Source organism: Ranitomeya imitator, chromosome 4 (genome assembly GCF_032444005.1).
Source record: "Ranitomeya imitator isolate aRanImi1 chromosome 4, aRanImi1.pri, whole genome shotgun sequence".
Taxonomy (NCBI): domain Eukaryota; kingdom Metazoa; phylum Chordata; class Amphibia; order Anura; family Dendrobatidae; genus Ranitomeya; species Ranitomeya imitator.
The window spans coordinates 359140650-359165031 of record NC_091285.1 but is presented as its reverse complement, the minus strand read 5'-3'; the positions used below and the strand labels follow the sequence as shown (position 1 = coordinate 359165031).

Genomic DNA, 24382 nt, shown 5'->3' with positions numbered 1-24382 from the left:
TACAAGCGATCAGCCTGCAAAAAACTTATAGTCCAATAGTCTAACTAAGTTAAAAAGTTTAAAAAAGAAAAAAAATTGAACATTTTTAAAATAATTGTAAAAATATTTTTGTATAATAATAATAATAATAATAATTTTTATTTATATAGCGCCAACATATTCCGCAGCGCTTTACAAATTATAGAGGGGACTTGTACATACAATAGACATTACAGCATAACAGAAATACAGTTCAAAACAGATACCAAGAGGAGTGAGGGCCCTGCTCGTAAGCTTACAAACTATGAGGAAAAGGGGAGACACGAGAGGTGGATGGTAACAATTGCTATAGTTATTCGGACCAGCCATAGTGTAAGGCTTGGGTGTTCATGTAAAGCTGCATGAACCAGGGGTTTGTAAAAATTAAGATATTGTATCTATAAATAAATATTTGAATATAAAAAATATAAACAATAAAAGTACACATATTTGGTATCGCCGCATCTGCACAGTGTCAGATCAACGATCTGATCTAATACAGAGATGTCCCACCCTGGGACAATGTTAGAAAGTTAAAAAAAAAAAAAAAAAACATTTCCCAATAAATCCATTTATTTATGTAAAAAAAAAAAAAACAATAAATGTACACATATTTGGTATCGCCGCGTCCGTAACGACCCGCTCTATAAAACTATCCCACTAGTTAACCCCTTCAGTGAACACCGCAAAAAAAAAAAAAAAAGGCAAAAAACATTACTTTATTATCATACAGGCGAACAAAAAGTGGAATAACACGCGATCAAAACGACGGATATAAATAACCATGGTACCGCTGAAAACGTCATCTTGTCCCGCAAAAAAAAAAGCCGCCATACAGCATCATCAGCAGAAAAATAAAAAAGTTATAGCTCTCAGAATAAAGCGATGCAAAAACAATTATTTTTTTATATAAAATAGTTTTTATTGTGTAAAAGCGCCAAAACATAAAAAAAATTACATAAATGAGGTATCGCTGTAATCGTACTGACCTGAAGAATAAAACTGCTTTATCCATTTTACCACACGTGGAACGGTATAAACGCCCCCCCTAAAAGAAATTCAGGAATTGCTGGTTTTTGTTCATTCCGCCTCCCAAAAATCGGAATAAAAAGCGATCAAGAAATGTCATCTGCCCGAAAATGTTACCAATAAAAACGTCAACTCGTCCCGCAAAAAACAAGACCTCATATGACTCTGTGGGCCAAAATATGGATAAATTATAGCTCTCAAAATGTGGTGATGCAAAAACTATTTTTTGCAATAAAAAGCGTCTTTTAGTGTGTGACAGCTGCCAATCATAAAAATCCGCCAAAAAAACGCTATAAAAGTAAATCAAACCCCCCTTCATCACCCCCTTAGTTAGGGAAAAATAATAAAATGTAAAAAAATGTATTTATTTCCATTTTCCCATTAGGGTTAGGGCTAGGGTTAAGGCTAGGGTTGGGGTTAGGGTTTCAGTTATAATTGGGGGTTTCCACTGTTTAGGCACATCAGGGGCTCTCCAAACGCGACATGGCGTCCGATCTCAATTCCAGACAATTCTGCTTTGAAAAAGTAAAACAGGGCTCCTTCCCTTCCGAGTTCTCCTGTGTGCCAAAACAGTGGTTCCCCCAACATATGGGGTATCAGCGTTCTCAGGACAAGTTGGACAACAACTTTTGGGGTCCAATTTGTCCTGTTACCCTTGGGAAAATAAAAACATAGGGGATAAAATATCATTTTCGTGAAAAAAAAAATATTTTTTATTTTCACGGCTCTGTGTTATAAACTGTAGTGAAACACTTGTTGGTTCAAAGCTCTCACAACACATCTAGATAAGTTCCTTGGGGGGTCTAGTTTCCAATATGGGGTCACTTGTGGGGGGGTTTCTACTGTTTAGGTACATCAGGGGCTCTGCAAATGCAACATGACACCTGCAGTCCATTCCATCTAAGTCTGCATTTCAAACGGTGCTCCTTCCCTTCCGAGCTCTGCCATGCACTCAAACGGTGGTTCCCCCCCCACATGTGGGGTATCGGCGTACTCAGGACAAATTGGACAATAACATTTGTGGTCCAATTTCTCCTGTTACCCTTGGGGAAAAAAATTGCGGGCTAAAACATCATTTTGTGGAAAGAAAAAATGATTTTTTAATTTTCACAATGCTACATTCTAAACTTTAGTGGAACAATTGGGGGTTAAAAGTGCTCACCGCACATCTAGATAAGTTCCTTAGGGGGTCTTCTTTACAAAATGGGGTCACTTGTGGGGGGTTTCCACTGTTAAGGCACGTCGGGGGCTCTCCAAATGCGACATGGCGTCCGATCTCAATTCCAGCCAATTTTGCATTGAAAAGTCAAATGGCACTCCTTCCCTTCCGAGCTCTGCCATGCGCTCAAACAGTGGTTTATCCCCATATATGAAGTATCGACGTACTCAGGACAAATTGCACAACAATTTATCCTGTTACCCTTGGGAAAATAAAAAATTTGGGGCAAAAAGATCATTTTTTGTGAAAATTAATATAAAAATTTTTTTACGGCTCTACATTATAAACTTCTGTGAAGCACTTGGAGGTTCAAAGTGCTCACCACACATCTAGATTAGTTCCTTAGGGGGTCTACTTTCCAAAATGGTGTCACTTTTGGGGGTTTCCACTGTTTAGGCACATCAGGGGCTCTCCAATCGTGACATGGGCTCCGATCTCAATTCCAGCAAATCTTGCATTGAAAAGTCAAATGGCGCTCCTTCCCTCCCGAGCTCTGCCATGTGCCCAAACAGTGGTTTACCCCCACATATGGGGTATCGGCGTACTCAGGACAAATTGTACAACGACTTTTGTGGTCCAATTTCTCCTGTTACCCTTGGTAAAATGAAACAAATAGGACCTGAAGTAAAAATTTTGTGAAAAAAAGTTAAATGTTCAATTTTTTTAAACATTCAAAAAATTCCTGTGAAGCACCTGAAGGGTTAATAAACTTTTTGAATGTGGTTTTGAGTACCTTGAGGGGTGCAGTTTTTAGAATGGTGTCACTGTTGGGCATTTTCTGTCATATAGACCCCTCAAAGTCACTTCAAGTGTGAGGTGGTCCGTAAAAAAATGGTTTTGCAAATTTTGTTGCAAAAATGAGAAATCGCTGGTCAACTTTTAACCCTTATAACGTCCTAACAAAAAAAAATTGTTTCCAAAATTGTGCTGATGTAAAGCAGACATGTGGGAAATGTTGTTTATTAACTATATTATGTGATATAACTCTCTAATTTAAGAGCATAAAAACTAAGAGTTTGAAAATTGCTAAATTTTCATAATTTCCGACAAATTTTTGTTTTTTTCACAAATAAATGCAAGTCATATAGAAGAAGTTTTACCACTATCATGAAGTACAATATGTCACGAGAAAACAGTGTCAGAATCACCAGGATCCGTTGAAGCGTTTCAGAGTTATGACCTCATAAAGTGACAGTGGTCAGAATTGTAAAAATTGGCCCTGTCACTTAGGTGAAAACAGGCTTTGGGGTGAAGGGGTTAATCATTCCATTTGTTGTTCCATTTACAGCATTTCCAAGTGTTGATGGAGGTACAATTTTGAATACAGACTATTTTATTGAATGTTATTTTTCCCCCTCTTTATCGCAGTAGCTTCATATTATTTTTTTCTATTTTAGATATTCTGATTTTGTCGTTCATGAAATAGGAAAAGATGGAAAGATCATTCACTTGAATGATTTATCCGTTCCGGCAGATAATGAGGTAAATCTCCTAGTCTTTTTATAGTTGCTGAGTGTATCTTAAGTCTTGCTTAGTAAGTTAATTGTCTGTCTCCATAGGATCCTGCAGAAGATATTTATTCAGTTTTATCAGAGGATGAAAAGAAACGTTTAGAAGACCTTCAGCTGTTTAAAAATAAGGAATCCAATGTAGCAATAGAGGTAATCAGTGTGCTTATGTACTTCGTCAGGGAGGGCCTTCTCACTGACATATACGTTGTTACTTGAGCCTTTTAATAAGATTAACTAATATGTGGGCTAGTCTACCTCAAGAGCAGGTCACATCGGGAACCGTTGATGGTTTCTGAAAAGGCTTGGATGTTGTTGTTTTTTTTGTTTCTTTTTTTTTTTTTTTTTTTAAGAAAATAACATACATAAGTGCTTATGTAAAGTTCTGTTGTGAATGTTTGGTCCAGTGCGTCAACAATTGGTATCAACAGGGAAAAATTATGTCTTTTGGTTCATACTGGATCTTGCATTGTGGTTGTGCATGTGCCTCTTCCATTTGTCTTTTCCCATACCTTGGTTGAGTTTGATGGACACTTTGTCATTTTTCAACCGTATTAACGAAGTTACCAATTATTTAGGTTAAAGCAATAAACTTTCTCATTCTCTTCGTTAAGAATATATCTTAGAAAAAAAAGCTAACTCTTGCCCTAAGCTAATCCCTGGCAGCCGACACCAAGTTATTCATTTTAACTTGGTGTTATTCTGAGGCAGACTTAGCAGATGTGTCTCTCTCCTTTGCCAGAACAGAGTGGTCATGCATATGAGTTCCTCCTTTCACTTTCTCTCTTTCTTCATTAGGGGACACAGGAAACCATGGGTGTATTCTGCTGCCACTAGGAGGTTGACACTATGCCAAAAAAGTTAGCTCCTCCCCACCAATTGGCAGAAAGCTAATCAGTTTTAGCTTAGTGTCAGTAGGAGGTGTTCACGGGCTGCCTCAGCCCCGTATCTACCTTAGGTTTTGTTGTTTTTCATTAATGATGTCTATTTTTTTCAGATACAGCTTGTGATTCTGGGCGACGGAGTGTAATAGGTCACTCCGTTCTCCCCCCTAGAGACCGGGAGCACAGTGTGGGAATGCGTCACTACTGTACCCTGTCGTGTCTGGCAGGCAGGACCCCATGCTTCCTAATACTTCAAGCGTGTTTGGGGCATCCACAAGGCCGAAGATGTGGACTGGTCCTTGCCACTACCCCCCTACGCCGCCCGCTCTCCATAGCCAGTCGCTCAGGGGAGGAAGACTGAATCGTTACCCGACAGCTTCCAGACGTATAGATCAGTCTTCCAGCACCACTTCTGCGAAGGATACTGGATCTTCTGGACAGGTATACATGCGGAAGCAGGGGGCTCCTTTTTAAAAAAAAAAAAAATATATATATATATATCTCGGTACAGACCAAATGTTTGGACACACCTTCTCATTTATAGATTTTTCTGTATTTTCACGACTATGAAAATTGTACATTCACACTCAAGGCATCAACACTATGAATTAACACACTGGCTGGCCACAAAGACGTTACTCCCTCTGTCTGACAGTTCCTCTCTAAAGGAACCCTCTGACAGACACATCGAGTCTCTTGCTAAGTCCACCTTTGAAGCCGCTGGCTCATCCCTCTGCCCTTCCTTTGCCGCTACCTGGGTGGCCAAGGCTTGTCTCCGCCTGGACGAAGCATCTCCGCAAAGGTATCGTCGCCGGGGCCCCGGTCGACAACCTGGCAGATCTGGCGGACCAGATTGGCCACGCAGGAAAATACCTTTCGTCCGCATCTCTAGATGCAGCCGCCTGTTCATCCATAGCAGCTGGCAACATCCTCTCTATCCGCAGGGTCCTGTGGCTTAAAGCCTGGATTGCGGGCTCTGCATCAAAAAAGTCCCTCACAGGTCTTGGCTTCCACAGTTCTCGCCTATTTGGAGAAGACCTAGACAAGATAATTTCCAATGCCACGGGTGGTAAAAGTACGTTTCTACCACAACAGAAGGCTAAGTGTACGCCCAGTCGCACAGTTTATTTTCGCTCCTTTCGGAGGTTTTAATCACAGACTAACCCCCGCCAGGACAAATCCCCAACGCGTCAACAAAGGAAAGGACCCTCCTTTAAGCCCGCTCCGACCTGGCGTTCGAGACCTACACAACGCCGGCCCTTTTCAAGGTTATCAACTCCCTCCTCCAGACCGGTGTCATAGTTTCCGTCCCCACACGAGAACGCTTCTCAGGTTTTTATTCCAACCTGTTCGTCGTTCCAAAGAAGGATGGCTCAGTTCGTCCCATTCTGGACCTCAAACTCCTGAACAGATATGTACGACTGCGACACTTCAAGATGGAGTCCCTCCGATCCGTGATAGCCTCAGTGGACATTCAAGATGCCTACCTGCACATTCCCATTTTTCAACTGCACCAGAAATTCCTTTGTTTCGCCATTCAGGGGTTTCACTTCCAGTTCACGGCACTGCCGTTCGGACTGGCTACCTCCCCAGAGTTTTTACCAAAGTGATTGCGACAGTGATTGCCATTCTACGCAGCAGGGGAATCCTCGTCATTCCCTATTTTGACGATATACTCAAAGCCGTGACCTTCACGGAATGTCAAGAAGGTCTGCACTGGACTCTCTCGCTCGGCTGGGCTGGATTGTCAACACTGCGAAGTCCTCTCTGATCCCCATCCAACGTCTTGTGTTTTTGGAAATGCTCTTCAACACCGCCCAAGCAAAGATCTTCCTACCCAAGGAAAAATCCCTATCTCTCAGGCGTGGAATACGGTCTCTCAGAATATCCTCTCCCCGCTCCCTTTGCTTCTGCATGAGCATGTTAAGCAAGATGGTTGCTTCAATGGAAGCGGTTCCATTTGCGCAGTTTCACACGCGCCCTCTCCAACTCTTCCTTCTGGCAAGATCTGACAATTTGACCCGTTCCCTGGATCTAATTGTCTCGATCCCACCACAGATAAAACAGTCCCTGATATGGTGGGAGTGCTATGTCGATTCATCTTGGGAGGTCCTTCCTTCCCTTTCACTGGAAGATCGTAACAATGGACGCCAGCCTTCTCGGCTGGGTATCAGTGTTCCAAGACTTGACGGTCCATGGTCGCCGGTCAGCTCAGGAATCTTCCCTCCCCATCAACATTCCTCTCCCTGCTACATTGGCAGGAGCTCCTTTACGGATGTCTGATTCGAGTCCCAATCCGACAACGCCTCAGCGGTGGCGTACATCAAGCACCAAGGGGGAACTCGAAGTCGGGCAGTGATGTCAGAGGTCGCTCGGATCCTGTCTTGGGCCGAGCAGAATGTTCCAGTAATTTCCACTGTGCACATACCGGAAGTCGAAAATTGGGCGGCAGATTTCCTCAGCCGAGAAGGGCTTGCCGCAGGCGAATGGTCCCTAAACCTGTCAGTCTTTCACAGGATCTGCCTCAAATGGGGAACTTCAGACGTCAACCTAATGACGTCCAGACTCAACCACAAGGTTCCGCAGTTTGTGTCCAGGTCCCGCGACCCGCTAGCAAGCGGATTCGATGCGCTAGCGATATCTTGGGCACAGTTCTCCCTTCCGTACCTGTTTCCACCTCTACCGCTGATCCCCAGGGTAGTCAAAAAGGCAGAGGGTGTTCCTGTGATCCTCATGGCCACGGAGACCCTGGAACGCGGAGTTGGTTAACCTTCTAGCGGACACGCCATGGAGACTTTCGGATCTTTTGTCCCAGGGGCCCCTCTTCCGCAAGAGTTCTCAGTCGCTTAATTTATCGCCATGGCCGTTGAAGCCGCGGTTTTGAAATCAGCTGGTTTCTCCGATCAGGTCATCCAAACTATGATCAAAGCAAGGAAGCCTTAGTCTTCCCGAACTTACCACCGACCATGGAAAGCATGCTTCTGCTGGCGTGAAGCTCACCAAACCGCTCCAATGGCGTTTCATCTCCCATCCATCTTGTCCTTTCTACAGTCGGGTCTGGAGTCTGGACTGTCCCTTAGTACTATTAAGGGACAGGTTTTGGCTCTGTCAGTCCTGTTTCAAAGGAATTTGGCCGTTTGCAGACAGCTCAAAACCTTCAACCAGAGTGTTGCTCACTCCGTTCTCCCCTACCAGCCCCCAGTAGATCCCTGGGACCTTAATTTGGTACTCAACGTATTACAGCAGTCTCCGTTTGAACCACTGCGTGAGATCTCTTCCACATTCCTTTCCTGGAAGGTCGCTTTCCTGGTCGCTATGACTTCAGTTAGATGGGTCTCTGAGTTAGCAGCGCTTTCTTGTCGTTCCCCTTACATGATTTTTCACCAGGACAAGGTGGTCCTACGTCCGGTTCCATCCTTTCTTCCCAAGGTGGTCTCTGGTTTTCATTTGAATGAGGACATTGTGCTTCCAGCTATTTGTCCGTCTCCATCTCACCCCCGAGAGTGGTCGTTGCGCAAACTGGGTTTAGTAAGAGCCTTGCGTGTTTATCTCTCCAGAACTGAGCCTTTCCGGCGCTCAGATTCTCTGTTCATTACCCCACAGGGTTCATGAAGGGGTCTTCCTGCGACCCGGTCTACCATTGCTCGATGGATCCGTTCCACCATTCTGGAAGCTTACTGTCTAAGAGGTAGGGCACATCCACTTCGGATTACGGCCCACTCCACGCGTTCGGTGGGGGCCTCCTGGACAGTTCGCCATCAGGCATCAGCCTCGCAACTCTGCAAGGCTGCTACATGGGCTTTCATCCATACCTTTACTAAGTTCTACAGGGTTCACACTTCTGCTTCATCTGATGCGAACCTTGGTAGAAAGGTCCTGCTGATGGCAGTGGCCTGAATTCTTACTTGAGGGTATAATACTTCCCACCCTTGGGACTGCTTTGGGACGTCCCATGGTTTCCTGTGTCCCCCAATGAAGTGAGAGAGGAAACTAGATTTTGGGTACTCACCGTAAAATCTGTTTCTAGGAGCCTTCATTGGGGGACACAGCACCCGCACCTTGTTAAATGTTCTTTCAGGTTCTGTTGTTATCTGTTTACGTTCATTCTGTTATGTTCTCTGCTTCTCCTACTGCTTTCTCACTAACTGATTAGCTTTCTGCCAGTTCGTGGGTATATATTGCTGGGGAGGAGCTAACTCTTTTTTGCATAGTGTCAACCTCTTAGTGGCAACAGCATACACCCATGGTTTCCTGTGTTCCCCAATGAAGGCTCCGAGAAACAGATTTTACGGTGAGTACCCAAAATCTAGTTTTATCGTGCTCTGTGCATTTCACCTTAATGAGGAGATTGCTCTTATTTGCTTAAGTACTTAGCCTCTCATCTCCCAAAGAGGTTCTTATTAAGAATGAGCGAGCGTGCTCAGTGATACTCTATCACTCGAGCATCTGGGTGCTCGGCACTCGGTGAGCATGGTACTCGAATTTGAAAGTCAAAGCCCCACATGTTCGGCGCCTGTTTGTTACACAGCCAATAATGTGGGGATTGCTCACTGACGCCTTTGCACAGCTCAGGGACAGTTCTTTTTGGAGAGAGAGAGAGTGCTTGTCTTGTCCAGACGTGTTTGTGCACAGTATAATGAATCGGAGTCCTGTAGTGTTGATACTGGTGCTGATACTGGTCCTTCTAAGGGCTAATCTTGTGCTTTTCTATTTCTATCAGATACATTCTGCAATTACCCTAGGGAGGTACAGTTGCAGGAGCACACAGTTTCTAGGCTAGAATAGGGCTTTACAGTCCGTTGCAAAATATATACCTGCAGTTGACCCCTTTTTTTTGGGAGGGGGGGGGTGGGGGGCGGTGGGGCGGGTGAAAAAATGTACTATATTGTCATCCATAGAGTGTTATTTAACGCTCCCAAAAAGCGTTGAGAAATGTTTATGTATTCAATCACTAATACATAGAGTAGTACGTGCTCTGTTGTACCTTTCCGTGGTATATAACACTCAAAAAAAAGCCTTCAAAAATATTTATGGATTCAGTTAAACAATCATAGACTATTTAGGTGGCTTTAAAGACTAAAAAAATATATTTTTTTCTGAATTCAATTCCTTACCAGTAAAGTATTACGTCCTTTGTACCAACACAGATGATAAAAAGGTCAACTAAGGACCTGCCCAAATAGAGTGGGTTATAACAATGAGATTGATAAAATCACAAAATAAATTCAGGTAAGCAGCAAAGATACAGTTAGGTCCATATATATTTGGACAGATACAACATTTTTCTAATTTTGGTTATAGACATTACCACAGTGAATTTTAAACAAAACAATTCAGATGCAGTTGAAGTTCAGACTTTCAGCTTTCATTTGAGGGTATCCACATTAAAATTGGAAGAAGGGTTTAGGAGTTTCAGCTCCTTAAAGGGAACCTGTCACCTGAATTTGGCGGGACTGGTTTTGGGTCATATGGGCGGAGTTTTTGGGTGTTTGATTCACCCTTTCCTTACCCGCTGGCTGCATGCTGGCTGCAATATTGGATTGAAGTTCATTCTCTGTCCTCCATAGTACATGCCTGCACAAGGCAAGATTGCTTTGTGCATGTGTGTACTATGGAGGACAGAGAATGAACTTCAATCCAATATTGCAGCCAGCATGCAGCCAGCAAGTAAGGAAAGGGTGAATTAAACACCCGAAAACTCCGCCCATATGACCCAAAACCAGTCCCGCCAAATTCAGGTGACAGAGTCCCTTTAACATGTGCCACCCTGTTTTTATGGGACCAAAAGTAATTGGACAATTCACTCCAAAGCTATTTCATGGACAGGTGTGGGCAATCCCTTCGTTATGTCATTCTCAATTAAGCAGATAAAAGGTCTGGAGTTGATTTGAGGTGTGGTGCTTGCATTTGGAAGGTTTTGCTGTGAAGTAAACATGCGGTCAAAGGAGCTCTCCATGCAGGTGAAACAAGCCATCTTTAAGCTGCGAAAAAAAGAAAAAACCCATTCAAGAAATTGCTACAATATTAAGAGTGGCAAAATCTACAGTTTGATACATCCTGAGAAAGAAAGAAAGCACTGGTGAACTCATCAATGCAAAAAGACCTTGGACGCCCACGGAAGACAACAGTAGTGGATGATCGCAGAATAATCTCCATGGTGAAGAGAAACCCCCTTCACAACAGCCAACCAAGTGAACAACACTCTCCAGGAGGTCGGCGTATCAATATCCAAATCTACCATAAAGAGAAGACTGCATGAAAGTAAATACAGAGGGTTCACTGCACGGTGCAAGCCACTCATAAGCATCAAGAATAAAAAGGCTAAACTGGTTTTGCTAAAAAAAACATCTAAAAAAGCCAACACAGATCTTGAAGAACATTCTTTGGACAGACGAAACCAAGATCAACCTCTACCAGAATGATGGAAAGAGAAAGGTATGGCGAAGGCGTGGTACAGCTCATGATCCAAAGCATACCACATCATCTGTAAAACACGGCGGAGGCAGTGTGATGGCTTGGGCATGCATGGCTGCCAGTGGCACTGGGTCACTAGTGTTTATTGATGATGTGACACAGGACAGAAGCAGCTGAATGAATTCTGAGGTATTCAGAGACATACTGTGTGCTCAGATCCAGCCAAATGCAGCAAAACTGATTGGTCGTTGTTTCATACTACAGATAGACAATGACCCAAAACATAAAGCCAAGGCAACCAGGAGTTTATTAAACAAAGAAGTGGAATATTCTAGAATGGCCAAATCAGTCACCTGATCTCAACCCAACTGAGCATGCATTTCACTTGTTAAAGACTAAACTTCAGACAGAAAGGCCCACAAACAAACAGAAACTGAAAACCACCGCAGTGAAGGCTTGGCAGAGCATCAAAAAAGAGGAAACACAGCGTCTGGTGATGTCCATGAGTTCAAGACTTCAGGCAGTCATTGCCTACAAAGGGTTTTCAACCAAGTACTAAAAATGAACATTTTATTTAAAATTATTTAATCTGTCCAATTACTTTTGGTCCCTTTTAAAACAGGGTTGCACATATTAAGGAGCTGAAACTCCTAAACCCTTCATCCAATTTTAATGTGGATACCCTCAAATGAAAACTGAAAGTCTGAACTTCAACTGCATCTGAATTGTTTTGTTTAAAATTCATTGTGGTAATGTCTATAACCAAAATTAGAAAAATGTTGCCTCTCTCCAAATATATATGGACCTAACTGTACAAATACATAAACGCAATGAGTATAATGCAGTAAAAAATAACGTGTTGCAAATATCTAATAGGCGACATATTGTTAGCACAAAGATATAATAACCTAAATGATGGTATCCAAATAGATGTTGTTTCATCAGGGGTGAAAGTGTAGCCTACATGATGAAGGAATGTTAGATATTTCAGAAACATCGCCCATGTCCTTACCAGTGCAGTTACTAGGATAGTCCAGTTAATGACCGACACGTGGACAAGCACTTGTGGCCTAGGAACTTACATTACCCTGACTGCACACTGGGTGAACATTGTAGAGGCCGGGGACAAGTCGCACCCTGGCAGGGCACATCAGCTACCGATGCTGAGAATTGCGGCCTCTACTTTTATCAGGGATTGTTCAATGTCCTACACCAGTTCTTGCGCCTCCTCCTGCTCATCCTTGATCTCCGATGTGCTATATCAAAGCAAATTGTCCACATCAGCTGGAAGCTCTGCTGTGTTGCCTCAGCGAAGCTGCAGCTGGCTCTGCCGAAGCTTATTTGTCTAGCAGCAGAGTTATTGAAAGGGATAACAGACCAGACATCTGTGGCTCTCGCCGCTGAACTTCCAGCCAGGTATGGTCATGTGTGATAATGGCTGTAATGTGGTGGCGGCCGTGAAGCATGGCACACACGTACCATGCTTAGCCGATGTGGTCAACTTGGTAGTTTGACGGAATTTTGAAAACCTACCCAGATTTGCCAGATTTTCTGGTCAAGGAACACCATATCAGTGCCCATTTCCGAAAGTCGGCAACAGCTTCGGTTGTGCTGGCAGTGCATGCAAGTGCCAGCTCACTGGTGTGCGAGGTCACCATGCGCTGGAACTCCACACTACACATGTCGGCAAGGCTTTGTGAGCAGCAGAGCCAGTTGTGTAATACCAGCTCCAACATGCCCATCTGTATTCTGGTCAACCTCTGCACGTAACAACTGAAGCATGGACATGGATGTCTGACATTTGTGCAGTTCTCCAAGACTTTGAGGACTTTACAAAGCTGGAGAGCGGCGATGACTCCATAATCAGCACAAATATCCCACTTCTGTGCCTAGTTCAACAGTTCCTGCTGACAAATAAACATGAAGCTTTGCATGTGGACCAGGTGGGGATGGAGAAAGACACAACACAGGGATATACTACCCAACCTCATGTCATCTGGTCAGCGTGGATTGGGTAACAATGACGAGGAGGAACAGTGGCTAGTACCCACACAAATTTCGTCCCATCTCCTACGTTGATTGGCTGAGGAGGGAAATGATGAGGAAGAGATGGAGAGTAGTCATCATGGCAGAGACAGGGAAGTGTTGGCTGTAAGGACCTTGGCACTTATGGCAGACTATGTACCGATGCCTTTCCTGTGACTCTCGCGCTACATTCATTTTGGCCAAAAAAGAATACTGGTTGTTCACCCTGCTAGACACACTCTATATGAAGAACCTTGCATCTCTCCTTCATGAGGCGAAGTGGTATACTAAAATGGTGCTATAGCAGAAGGCCATTGTGGAAAATATGTTGAAAAAAATCCCATCAGATAATGCTAGCGACAGGATGCAAGTTTTTTTTTTCCAAGCCAAGGAGGAGAGGCAAGGGAGATACACACCAGGTACAGCAGAGACAGGGGTACACTGTCAAAGGCCTGGGCCAATTTCATGACACCCTCCCAGCGTCCAGACCCTGATGACCAGGTGTTTTTGAGGGAAAAGTTTTTAACGATAGTCAAATAATACAAAATCAGTGTACTTTCTAACTTTCTAATTCCTCTACCACCTTTAGCTATTGAGTCTCAAAGTTGTAGGACACCTGACACAAGCTGTACCTCTATGCCTTGGTGGTGTTGTACTGCTCTGCTGCTAGTGTCTTGTCTGAATGGGGTTTTAGTACTTCCAGGGGATGTCAAAACAGACAGGCTCTTTCGTCTATAAACAGAAAGTGCTGACTGGCTCATTGATAAAAAGTGAACAAAGCTTGGATTAGCCCCAACTTTTCCACACCATGATAGGAGCACATAAAGTGTTTTTAATCTTCAATATTTGCATGAGACCCACCAGTTTTTGCCTTTAAGGGTCTATGCATTACTGTTTTACCTTCCTTATCCAATTTAATGGTTTTGCACTTTGAGCAAAGCCTTTGAGTGTAGTAGTCAACTACACTTTTAAAATATTTTAATAAGACCCTCAAGTTGTTGCCTTCAAGGGGGTCTATGGATCGATGTATTGCCCTCATCATTTTTTCATGAATTTGCACTGTTTGCAGAGCCTTTAAGTGTAGAAGTGCCACAACTACACTTTCTTAATTTTTTAATGAGGCACTCCAGTGGGTGCCTTCAAAGGTGTATGAATGACCCTGCTTGTAATTTTTGGCAGGCTTTCTAGTAAATTACACTGAAATTTCCAATGCTTTTTTTTTTTTTAACTTTTTGTTTACGGTAAAAAAAATTTTTTTTAAATTTTGCCTTTCATATACAAGTCATTATACAGGAAAGAATGTTTCTTAACATAATCTTTCCTGTAAATTCCAATTTCTATTCGATTTTGAAAGTTTTATTGTCCGTCCTTAACCCCTTTCTGACATTAGACGTAATAATCTGTCAATGTGACCTATCTGACCAGGGACAGATTATTACATCTGCGCGATCGCCCGCGCACTTCGGTGGTGTGCGACCGATCGCAGCCGAGTGTCAGCTGATTCTGACAGCTGACACCCAGCACGAAGTGCCAGGTGTGACCTCTCCCGTCACGTTAAGTCCCGAAATGCTGCAATTGAACAAGATCGCAGCATTCTGGGAGTCGTCAGTTGGCAGACAGCCCCTGTGCCTTTGGATCAGAGACCCCGCGGCGTGCCGCAGGGTCCCGATCGTTGCCATGGTGACCCGATATCGTCGTGACAACGTCCGGGTCACCAGAGCTAGGAAACATGCTGATCATGCGCAGTGCATGATCAGCAAGTCTGTCAGTGCAGAGCTGAAAGTTTCTACAGCATGCTGACAGTTTCTACATGTAGAAGCGATCAGCGTGCAAAAAATGATAGTCCCATAGTGGGGCCAACTAAAAAATGAAAAAATATTTTTAAAGAATTGTGAAAATGTTAAAAATAATTTAAAAAAATCAAGATATTGTATCTATAAATAAATATTTGAATGAAAAGAAAAATATATAAACAAAGTGCATATTTGGTATTGCCGCATCCATAACGACCCGACCTATAAAACTTTCCCACTAGCTAACCCCTTTAGTGAACACCACAAAAAAATTAAAAGCAAGGCAAAAAAACAATGCTTTATCATTATACTGCCGAACTTAAAGTGGAATAAAACGTGATAAAAAAGACCGATATAAATAAACATGGTACCACTGAAAACGTCATCTTGTCCCGCGGAAAACAAGCTCTGCGTTGGGTGCTTGCTTCTTGGTTTCCGTGTAAATGTCTGAAATACGTGATTCACACAGAACCTCTGGCGGAAGATTCCCTATAATGCGGCAGATGTAGGCACTGTGGACGCTGTCTGACCTGTGATACGGTGGTGTCCATCCTTTTTTTTTTTTTTTTTTTTTTTTTTATTGCATAAAAGTGCCGTCAGCCATAGTTTTGTGTCCTTCAGGACATCACTGAACAGAGGCCAGATGGAGTCCAGAGTTACTCTGCTGCCTCACTATAGTGAATTGATTCCTTGGGAGTTTCATCTGAATCGCGTCACTCAGAGATTTAGATGGAAACCGCAAAGTAAGTGCTCAGTGTGGAGCTCCGGATAACTGTGATCCAAAACTTTATGTAAAATGTTCCTAATAAAAGCTTCAACTCAATCCACAAAAAAGCAAGTTCCCACTCAGGTCCGTCATCTGTTAATGGAAATATAGGGGGCTTCCCCTTAACTGGTAGTACAAAGGCTTGGGAAAAGTGAAATGGCTCCTCACCCACAAAACAAATTCAGCAATTTCTGCACTCTGAAATCCAAATGCTCCTCCTCCTTTATGAGCCCCACAGTGTACCCAAACCATATATTGCATCCACGTTTGGCATTTCTAAAGCGATGAGAGCTTCCTAACTTATGGGTGCATGCCTCCAGGAGTAAGGGCTGGGTATAATGTACTGGTGACTGCAACGTACTGGTCACTACAGCGTACTGGTCACTACAACGGCAGTTTACAATTTTCACTTGGCAACTCATTGCTGCTTGTTTCTGGAAAATACCCATTAAGTCAAAATCATCAATACACCTGTAGATAAGTTCCCCAAGGGGTATAGTTTCCAAAGGGTCCCCTGAGGGGGGATTTTGCTCTTCTAGTATTTAGGGGCACTGTATTTGGAGCCCGCCAACTGTTCTAGGAAAATCTGCACTCCAGGAGGCAAATAGTGCTCCGTTCCTTCTGAGTGTCTCCGTATGGCAAAGTAGTACTGTACAGCCACATATGGGGTGTTGCCACCTTCAGTAGAAATTGTGGGACAAATTATTATACCATTTTTACCCACTACTTGTGTAAAAATGTAAAATCGGGGCTAAAACAAAATTTTGGTGGTAAAAATGTAGTTATTTTTTTCTTCACTGCCCAATGGTATAAAATTCTGTGACACACCCGTGGTGTCAATATGATTACTGCACCCCTAGATGAATTAATTGAGAGTTGTAGTTTGTAAAATGGGGTCACTTATGGGGAGTTCTGATGTGCTGGCACCTCATGGACTCTCCCAGCGGGTCATGGCACCTGCAAACCATAACAGTAAAATCTAGCGCTCCTTGCTTTCTGAGCTTTGCACTGTGCCTGAAAAATATTTCCCGATTACATGTAGAGTATTGGCGCACTCAGGAAAAAATGGGCTTTAGTTTGTTGTAAAAAAAAAAAAAAATTCCTATTAGCCCTTAGAAAAATTAAAAACTTGGCGCTAAAGCATTTTAGTGTTAAAAATGTACTTTATTCTTTCGTCGCCACTCAGTGGTAGAAAATTCTGTGAGTCACATGTGGTGTCAATATGATCACTGCACCTCTAGATGAATTCATTGGGGAGTGTAGTTTGTAAAATGAGTTCACATATAGGGGGTTTCTGTTCTAACAGCTCAGGGGCTCTGCCAATGTGACATGGCACCTTCAAACCATTCCAGCAAAATCTGAACTCCAATATGGCACCTCTTCCCTTCTAATGTTTGCACTGTGCCTCAAAAATAGTATTCCCCCACATATGGGGTATCAACGTACTCAGGAGAAATTGCACAGCAAATTGTTGAAATTCAAAATTTGGGGACAAAATATCATTTTTGTGAGGAAAATATGATTATTATTTTCACGGCTCAACGTTATAAACTTCTGAGAAGCACCTGGGGGTTCAGGGTGCTCACCACATATCAAAATACATTCCTTGAGGGGTGTAGTTTCCAATATGTGGTCACTTTTTGGGATTTCCACTGTTTAGGTACATCAGGAGCTCTCCAAGTGGCATATGACATCCGCTAATGATTATAGGAAATTTTACTTTCAAAAAGTCAAATGATGCTCCTTTCTTTTCTGAGCCCTGCTGTGCCTCCAAACAGTAGTTTTCTCCCTCATATTGGGTATTGGCGTACTCAGGAGACTTTGCACAACCAATTGGTGCAATTTCTCCTGTTACCCTTATGAAAATGCAATATTTTGTGCTAAATGTGGGGAAATTTATTTTTACGGCTCAACATTATAAACTTCTTTGAAACACCTGAGGGTTCAATGTGCTCACCACACATCTAGTCTAGTTTCCATAATGGGGTCGCTTGTGGGTGATTTTTATTGTTCAGGCACATCAGGGGCTCTCCAAACCCGACATAGCATCCGCCAATTGTTCCAGTTGTTCAAGCAAATTTTGCATTCAAAAATTCAAATGGCGCCCCTTCCCTTCCGAGCTCTGCTGTGCGCCAAACAGTGGTTTTCTCCCTCATATGGGGCATCAACATGCTCAGGAGAAATTACACAACAAATTTTAGGATCCATTTTTTTCCTGTTACCCTTGTCAAAGCAAAAAAAAAATGGATCTGAAGTCAATTTTTTGTGAAAAAAAAAAATTTTTATTTATTTTTTTTTTCAAATAATTCCTGTGAAGCACGCCTCAAAGTGACATCAAATGTGATGTGTTCCCTTAAAAAAAAAAAAATGGTTTTGTGAATTTTGCTGGAAAAATGAAAAAATGCTGGTCAACTTTAACCCCTATGACTTCCTAACAAAAAAAAATTCGGCCTTCACCCAGCCCCAAATCAGAAAAAATGGAGACGGGGCTCGGAAATTCCGTGATTTTTTTTTTTTTTTTCGCAAAGTTTGTATGTTTTTTACCATTTAAATAAAAAATAACCTATACTAGTTTGGGATCTGCAAAAAATAAGCCCTCACGTGGCCATATTGATGGAAAAATGAAAAAGCTATGGCTCTGGGAAGAAGGGAAGCGACAAACATAAACGCAAAAACGAAAAAGGGCTGGGTCGTGGTAGGGGTTAAAGTGGAGTAAGAGTGTGACACCATTGTTCTCTGCAGGGATCTGGGAGTCATAAATGTTTCCAGTGGTCTTCCCCATGCTGTTCTTCCATTCTTCAATTTTTCCATCCATTTCAATATTTTAACTAGACCCTCCCCAGACCTCTTTGTAGGGTTTGGCTGAAAAGTGCTCGGATTTCCCACTGACTCCTGTTATACTCGAAACAAGCATTATGAATTGCTCTGTTCGAGTAATGAGCATCTGAGCATTTTAGTGCTCGCTCATCTCTAGTTCTTATACACTTTGATGTAGTCAGAGCTGTGCATCTCTACCTGTCTCACAGCTCCTTTTGGTTGCCTTGTGGGTCATTCCGATATGCCCTGGCAGATGTCAGACCGCATCTAGGGCTACCATTGTTCTTGGTTTCATTTTGCTAATTTGGAGGGTTGGGCTAAGGACACCCAAGCCATGTCACTTCTCTCTCTCTCCCCCTCTCTCATTTTTGTGAATCTCCATTTTGCAGAGTTATTCAATGGCACATATGATTCAACGCTGTTCCTATGTATGGCATGACAGTTCTCTGACCATTTAGTGTAGTTTTAGCTTAATTTACATTTCTTTTGGAAGTTTTGTTCCTGTATGCAGTGGTTTCATTAATTTTTCTGGCAAACTTCATTTATAGGTTGTAGATGATAGCAAAGAGAAGAGGACAATCATTCATCAAGCTATAAAAGGCTTATTCCCAGGATTGGAGACAAAAACTGAGGATCGAGATGGAAAGAAATATATTATAGCTTACCATGCAGCTGGCAAAAAAGCTTTATCAAGTAAGGTTGTACAGTATGTTTGTGAAAACTTTTCCCCTTCTGTTCAGTCAGTGAATGTACAACTATGAATTTGTTGATGTGTGTGAAATGTCAATCTGTATGGTAGTCCTGGATTGTGAAATCTGTAAAGCATAGCGTTATTTTATATAACTTTTCAGAATAAGCCATGTGTATACATGAGGAATCATATACTTTGTATACTGGAATTTTTTTCAGCATTTTTCCCCTTTGTGTACTCAAGCTAATGGTTGGAGACTAGCTTGAATTGAGCGACTCATATGCTACACGCCATCATGAGGGATTTCTGCTCCCCTATCTTTATGTAGCACATGTTCAGAAGCAGCAGCATGGATGACATGATAGAGCAGTACTCAGCTGTGTAACTGTGAATCCAGTTCTGGGAGAAGAAGAATTCCTTGTTAGAGATGATGCAGCATAGTTTCTCCTCTCCTTCGAGTTTATACCGGACACCTCATTGAGCTGGCAGTCTGTCTTGGTTTGATCAAAGCGGGTATGAATTGTTTGGATGGATGGTGAGTTCAGGAGGCATGTGCAGGGGTGACTTATAAGTGGAGAAAGTTTCATATTTCTCTGAGATATGTTACTCTGTTTCTTATCATTTCTTGTTTTAATTACTTATGCAAAGTTTGTTAAAAAGACAGTAACCATTTTAAATATACCTGTCATTCAGACAAGTTCTACATTTATGCAGTCATCTTGGCAACATACACTGCTCAAAAAAAGAATGAAGGGAACACGAAAATACCACATCCCAGAGATCACTGAAATGAAATATTCCAGTTGCAAATCTTTATTTATTACATAGTGTAATACGTTGAGAACAAAACATAAAAATGATCAATGTAAATCAAATTTAATATTCCATGGAGATCTGGATTTGGACTGATACTCAAAATCAAAGTTTAAAATCAAATCACAGGCTTATCCAACTTCAGTGGAAATGCCTCCAGACAAGGAAATGATGCTCAGTAGGGTTGAGCGACCTTGACTTTTTTAGGGTCGAGTCGGGTTTCGCGAAAACCCGACTACCTCAAAAGTCGAGGTTTTTTTTTTGTTTTTTGTTTTTTTTATCTCTCTCTCTCTCTCTCTCTCTCTCTCTCATTGGGTCGTTGGACTGGAGCGTGCATCCAATTATTGATCTGCTGTCGGCTGCCTTCCTTTTTGTGATTCGGCAAGTATGTCGCAGATGTCACTTTTTAAATTTTCTCAATGCAAGTCTGGAAGACTCAAAAAGGGGTCTGTCTTACAGTCCGAATTTAGCTTACTGGGGGGGGGATCAGCAGTGCTGGTGGAGCATGGTCACGGGGTGTTCGGTGGTCCGGCAATATGACTCCCATTTCAGACTGGTGTGGCAGGTTTGGTGGTGCTCATGGTGCGGAGGGCTCCATCGGCATTTTGTGAAAGCCTGGAGGCCATTGCTGTAATGTGGTGGCCTCCAGGAAATTCCATCCCAGTCTCTTTGGTGCTCTGTGGTGCGGGGAAACTCCGCCGGCATTTTGTCAAAGCCCGGAGGCCCCTGCACATCCATTGCTGCGATGCGGTGGCCTTCGGGAAAATGGCTGCCGGGGACGGCACATGCTCACATTAAGATCTCGGCAACAATCTCAATCTGAGCATGCGCCACCCTTGGCGGCCTTTTTCCTGGAAGCCAAAGCATCGCAGCAATGGATTTGCGGGTGCCTCCGGGCTTTCACAAAATGCCGGCGGAGCACCCCCGCACCAAAGAGACGTGCTGCAACAGCCTAGTAAGGGAGTTTGATCGTCACCCTGCAACGTCGGACTGGGACCGCCGTAGAATTGCCCGACTCCTGCTGCCGCCACACTATTTGTAAGTATATTCCGACTATAAAACGCACCCCCATTTTCCCCAAAAACAATTTGGGGAAAAAATGCGTCTTATAGTCTGAAAAATACGGTATATTGAGGAAATTAAAAAAGTGACCCCTCGTCCACACAGCAGAAACTGTGTGATTCAGCATGTCACAAATGCGGTCACGTGCTTGTTGCTGTAGCGGACCAGAGTACCACTGAAAATGGTAGAAGCCGGCAAGCAGCACAGTGAATATTTTGCTGTGCTCATTGCACATAACATACATTATTTCTACCAAAGGGAGAAACAAAACAATGTAAAAAGATCACCGGAGTGCTCATTTACAGATGAAAAAGGAAATTGGCACAAAATAGTAGGCAACAACCTAAATGTACTGTGAATGTAGCATAATAACTGCAGATCCCATGACGAGAGGAGAGAAATGTCCTCAAAAATAGCATTAGGGAATGTTACTATTATCTTGTACTTAGATCAGCTGTAGAATCTGTTTACTAAACATAGTGTGAATTTTATGTTCAGTAATGTTGATGATTGACCTGTAGCACCATTTGTCTTTTTTGAGTACCGGTATGTCATAGTGCCTTTACTGTTCTGTTCCTTTTCACTGGTGGAATCCCCATGAATATATGGGAGATGTTCTTTGTGGGTCATAATAATTGCTTAAAGTGGTTGTCCAACACTGGATAAGCCTATTAAATAGATCCAAGGTTGCTCATGCATTGAACAATGCTATACTTATCTCCCGAATCGCAATGCATGATGCACCTCGAGGATGTTCAGAATGGTTTGTCCAGTAATGAACCACCCTTTTAAATTGCATCTCACTTGCTCCGTGTAAAAATATGTTAACACTTGGAGACCATGTCAAGACATTTTATTTTATGAAACAAACATAGTGGGTTATACAGGTTCTCTAGACATTGCCTGGGGTTGCCTCTTTACAGTTTATAAATTTATTTTATTTTATAGAGCGATCAAAGGCCTAAAATCTTCTTAGCTATAAAGGTAAATTATGATTAAGGAAATCCAGCAAGAAAGACTTGAGGGCTCAGATTCTCGCTACAGTGTAATTCCTAAAAGATAAAGTGGTTGCATTGTCTGGAGGATTTGCACATCTTGCTGTTTAAATTTCTAAGCTGACAAACTCTCTTTTAATCTTTACCTTTGATGCAATGACAGTAAGGGCCTGAGATATTTGCACACCTTGATGTCCTTTTCTGTTAATGGTGATCATGTGGGTTCTGTTCCTATGTCCTTGTCATCTACTATATAGTTGTCTAAGGGTCACTTCCGTCTTTCTGTCTGTCTGTCCTTCTGTCACGGATATTCATTGGTCGCCGGCCTCTGTCTGTCATGGAATCCAAGTCGCTAATTGGTCGTGGCAAAACGCCCACGACCATTGCCACGACCAATCAGCGATGGTCGCAGTCCGGCGGCAACATGGCCGCTCCTTCCTCCCCGCAGTCAGTGCCCGCTCCATACTCCCCTCCAGTCAGCGCTCACACAGGGTTAATGGCAGCGCTAATGGACCGCGTTACGCCGCGGTGTAACGCACTCCATTAACGCTGTTATTAACCCTGTGTGACCAACTTTTTTACTATTGAGGCTGCTTATGCAGCCTCAATAGTAAAAAGATCTAATGTTAAAAATAATTAAAAAAAATAAAAAATCATCATATACTCACATTCCGGTGCCTTTTCCGCTCCTCGCGATGCTCTGGTAACCGCTCTATGCAAGCGGCAGGTTCCGGTGGCAAGGATGGTATGCGACAAGGACCTGCCATGACGTCACGGTCATGTGACCGCGACGTCATCACAGGTCCTGCGCCCATACTAACCCTGGGACCGGAAGCTGCCGCGTGCACCGCACACAGGGCCTGGACTTCAACGGAGGGTGAGTATATGTTTCTTTTTTAAGTCTGTATACTACATGGCTCTGTGCTGCATACTCCGTCGCTGGGCAATATACTAGGTGGCTGGGCAATATACTACGTGACTGGGCAATATACTACGTGACTGGGCAATATACTACGTGGCTCTGTGCTGTATACTACGTGGGCTGTGCAATACACTACGTGGGCTGTGCAATACACTACGTGGGCTGTGCAATATACTACGTGGGCTGTGCAATGTACTACATGGCTCTGTGCTGCATACTCCGTCGCTGGGCAATATACTACGTGACTGGGCAATATACTACATGACTGGGCAATATACTACGTGGCTCTGTGCTGTATACTACGTGGGCTGTGCAATACACTACGTGGGCTGTGCAATACACTACGTGGGCTGTGCAATGTACTACGTGTCTCTGCTGTATACTACGTGGCTGGGCAATATACTACGTGGCTGGGCAATATGCTACGTGGACATGCATATTCTAGAATACCCGATGCGTTAGAATCGGGCCACCATCTAGTCACTAGTGAATATGCAGCTCCATTTCTGGAGAATTTGCTAGAATCTGATGATGACAGTAAAAGAGAAGGGGACACCTTTTATTGGTGATTTTAGGACTAGTCTCGTTTTCTTGACAAGCAAGCATGTGGTGACAAATGTTTCTGGGTTTGTCCATGGCAAATGTACAGCTACCGAATCTCGATATTTTTCGTCACATACTTGGTAAGGTTGAGGGAAAAAAGACACCCAAATCCAACCTGTAATCCTGCCAACTTGTAATCCAGAGAAAGGCAAGAATCCTGATAAGAACTTAGCCAATTGACACATTGTTGAGGAATATTTCTTCCTGACTCCAAACATGGTAGAATAAATCACTGGATCAACAACCTATCTCCAGAAATCTTGTATCTATAACTTGTCTAATATATAATTGCCTAGAATACTACTTCCTGCAATTTGTGCCAACTTCCGTGGCTTTGTCCGGAGCTAATGTCCGGAGCTAATGTCCGGAGATAAGTGACGTCAACAGTGTCCAGTGTCTGATTGGTTGCCACCTGCTGCGAGCGACCAATCAGAAACGTGCCGTACTGTGACACACTCCGCCCGCCATTTTGGTGTGATTTTTGAATTTTTACCTCACAGCAAGTTTCTACTGCGTGGAGGCGGGCTCAGTGACGTTGCTCTTCAAGCTCCTGCCGAATTTCGTCAAAAAAATGATAATACCATTTACCAAAACTATATATATTTAGTTGTGAAGTGGTTCAGTGACATTTTCACACCAATTTTGAACTTTTGTTTGGTGTTTTCTCCATATACTGCCTATTATTCACTGACTGTTATACTGAGAGACTGCCGTTTATTAACCTCTTCTTTGCCACATTGGGTATATTGCTCTATTATTTGCCACATAAGGACATTGTCCATTATTGCCCAGCAATTTCTCTGCAATATAAACTGCCTATTTA

The 24382-nt window shown here is 42.9% G+C and overlaps 1 protein-coding gene across 1 annotated transcript in view; it reads left to right on the top strand.

Annotated features, from left to right (window-relative positions):
• PUS7 (pseudouridine synthase 7) overlaps positions 1 to 24382 on the top strand; it is an 86177-nt gene that overhangs the window by 5200 nt on the left and 56595 nt on the right. Inside the window, exons 3-5 of the mRNA XM_069765096.1 lie at positions 3664 to 3748; positions 3826 to 3927; positions 19022 to 19166. Of these exons, the coding sequence (XP_069621197.1) occupies positions 3664 to 3748; positions 3826 to 3927; positions 19022 to 19166 (332 nt within the window). The remainder of the gene's footprint in view (positions 1 to 3663; positions 3749 to 3825; positions 3928 to 19021; positions 19167 to 24382) is intronic.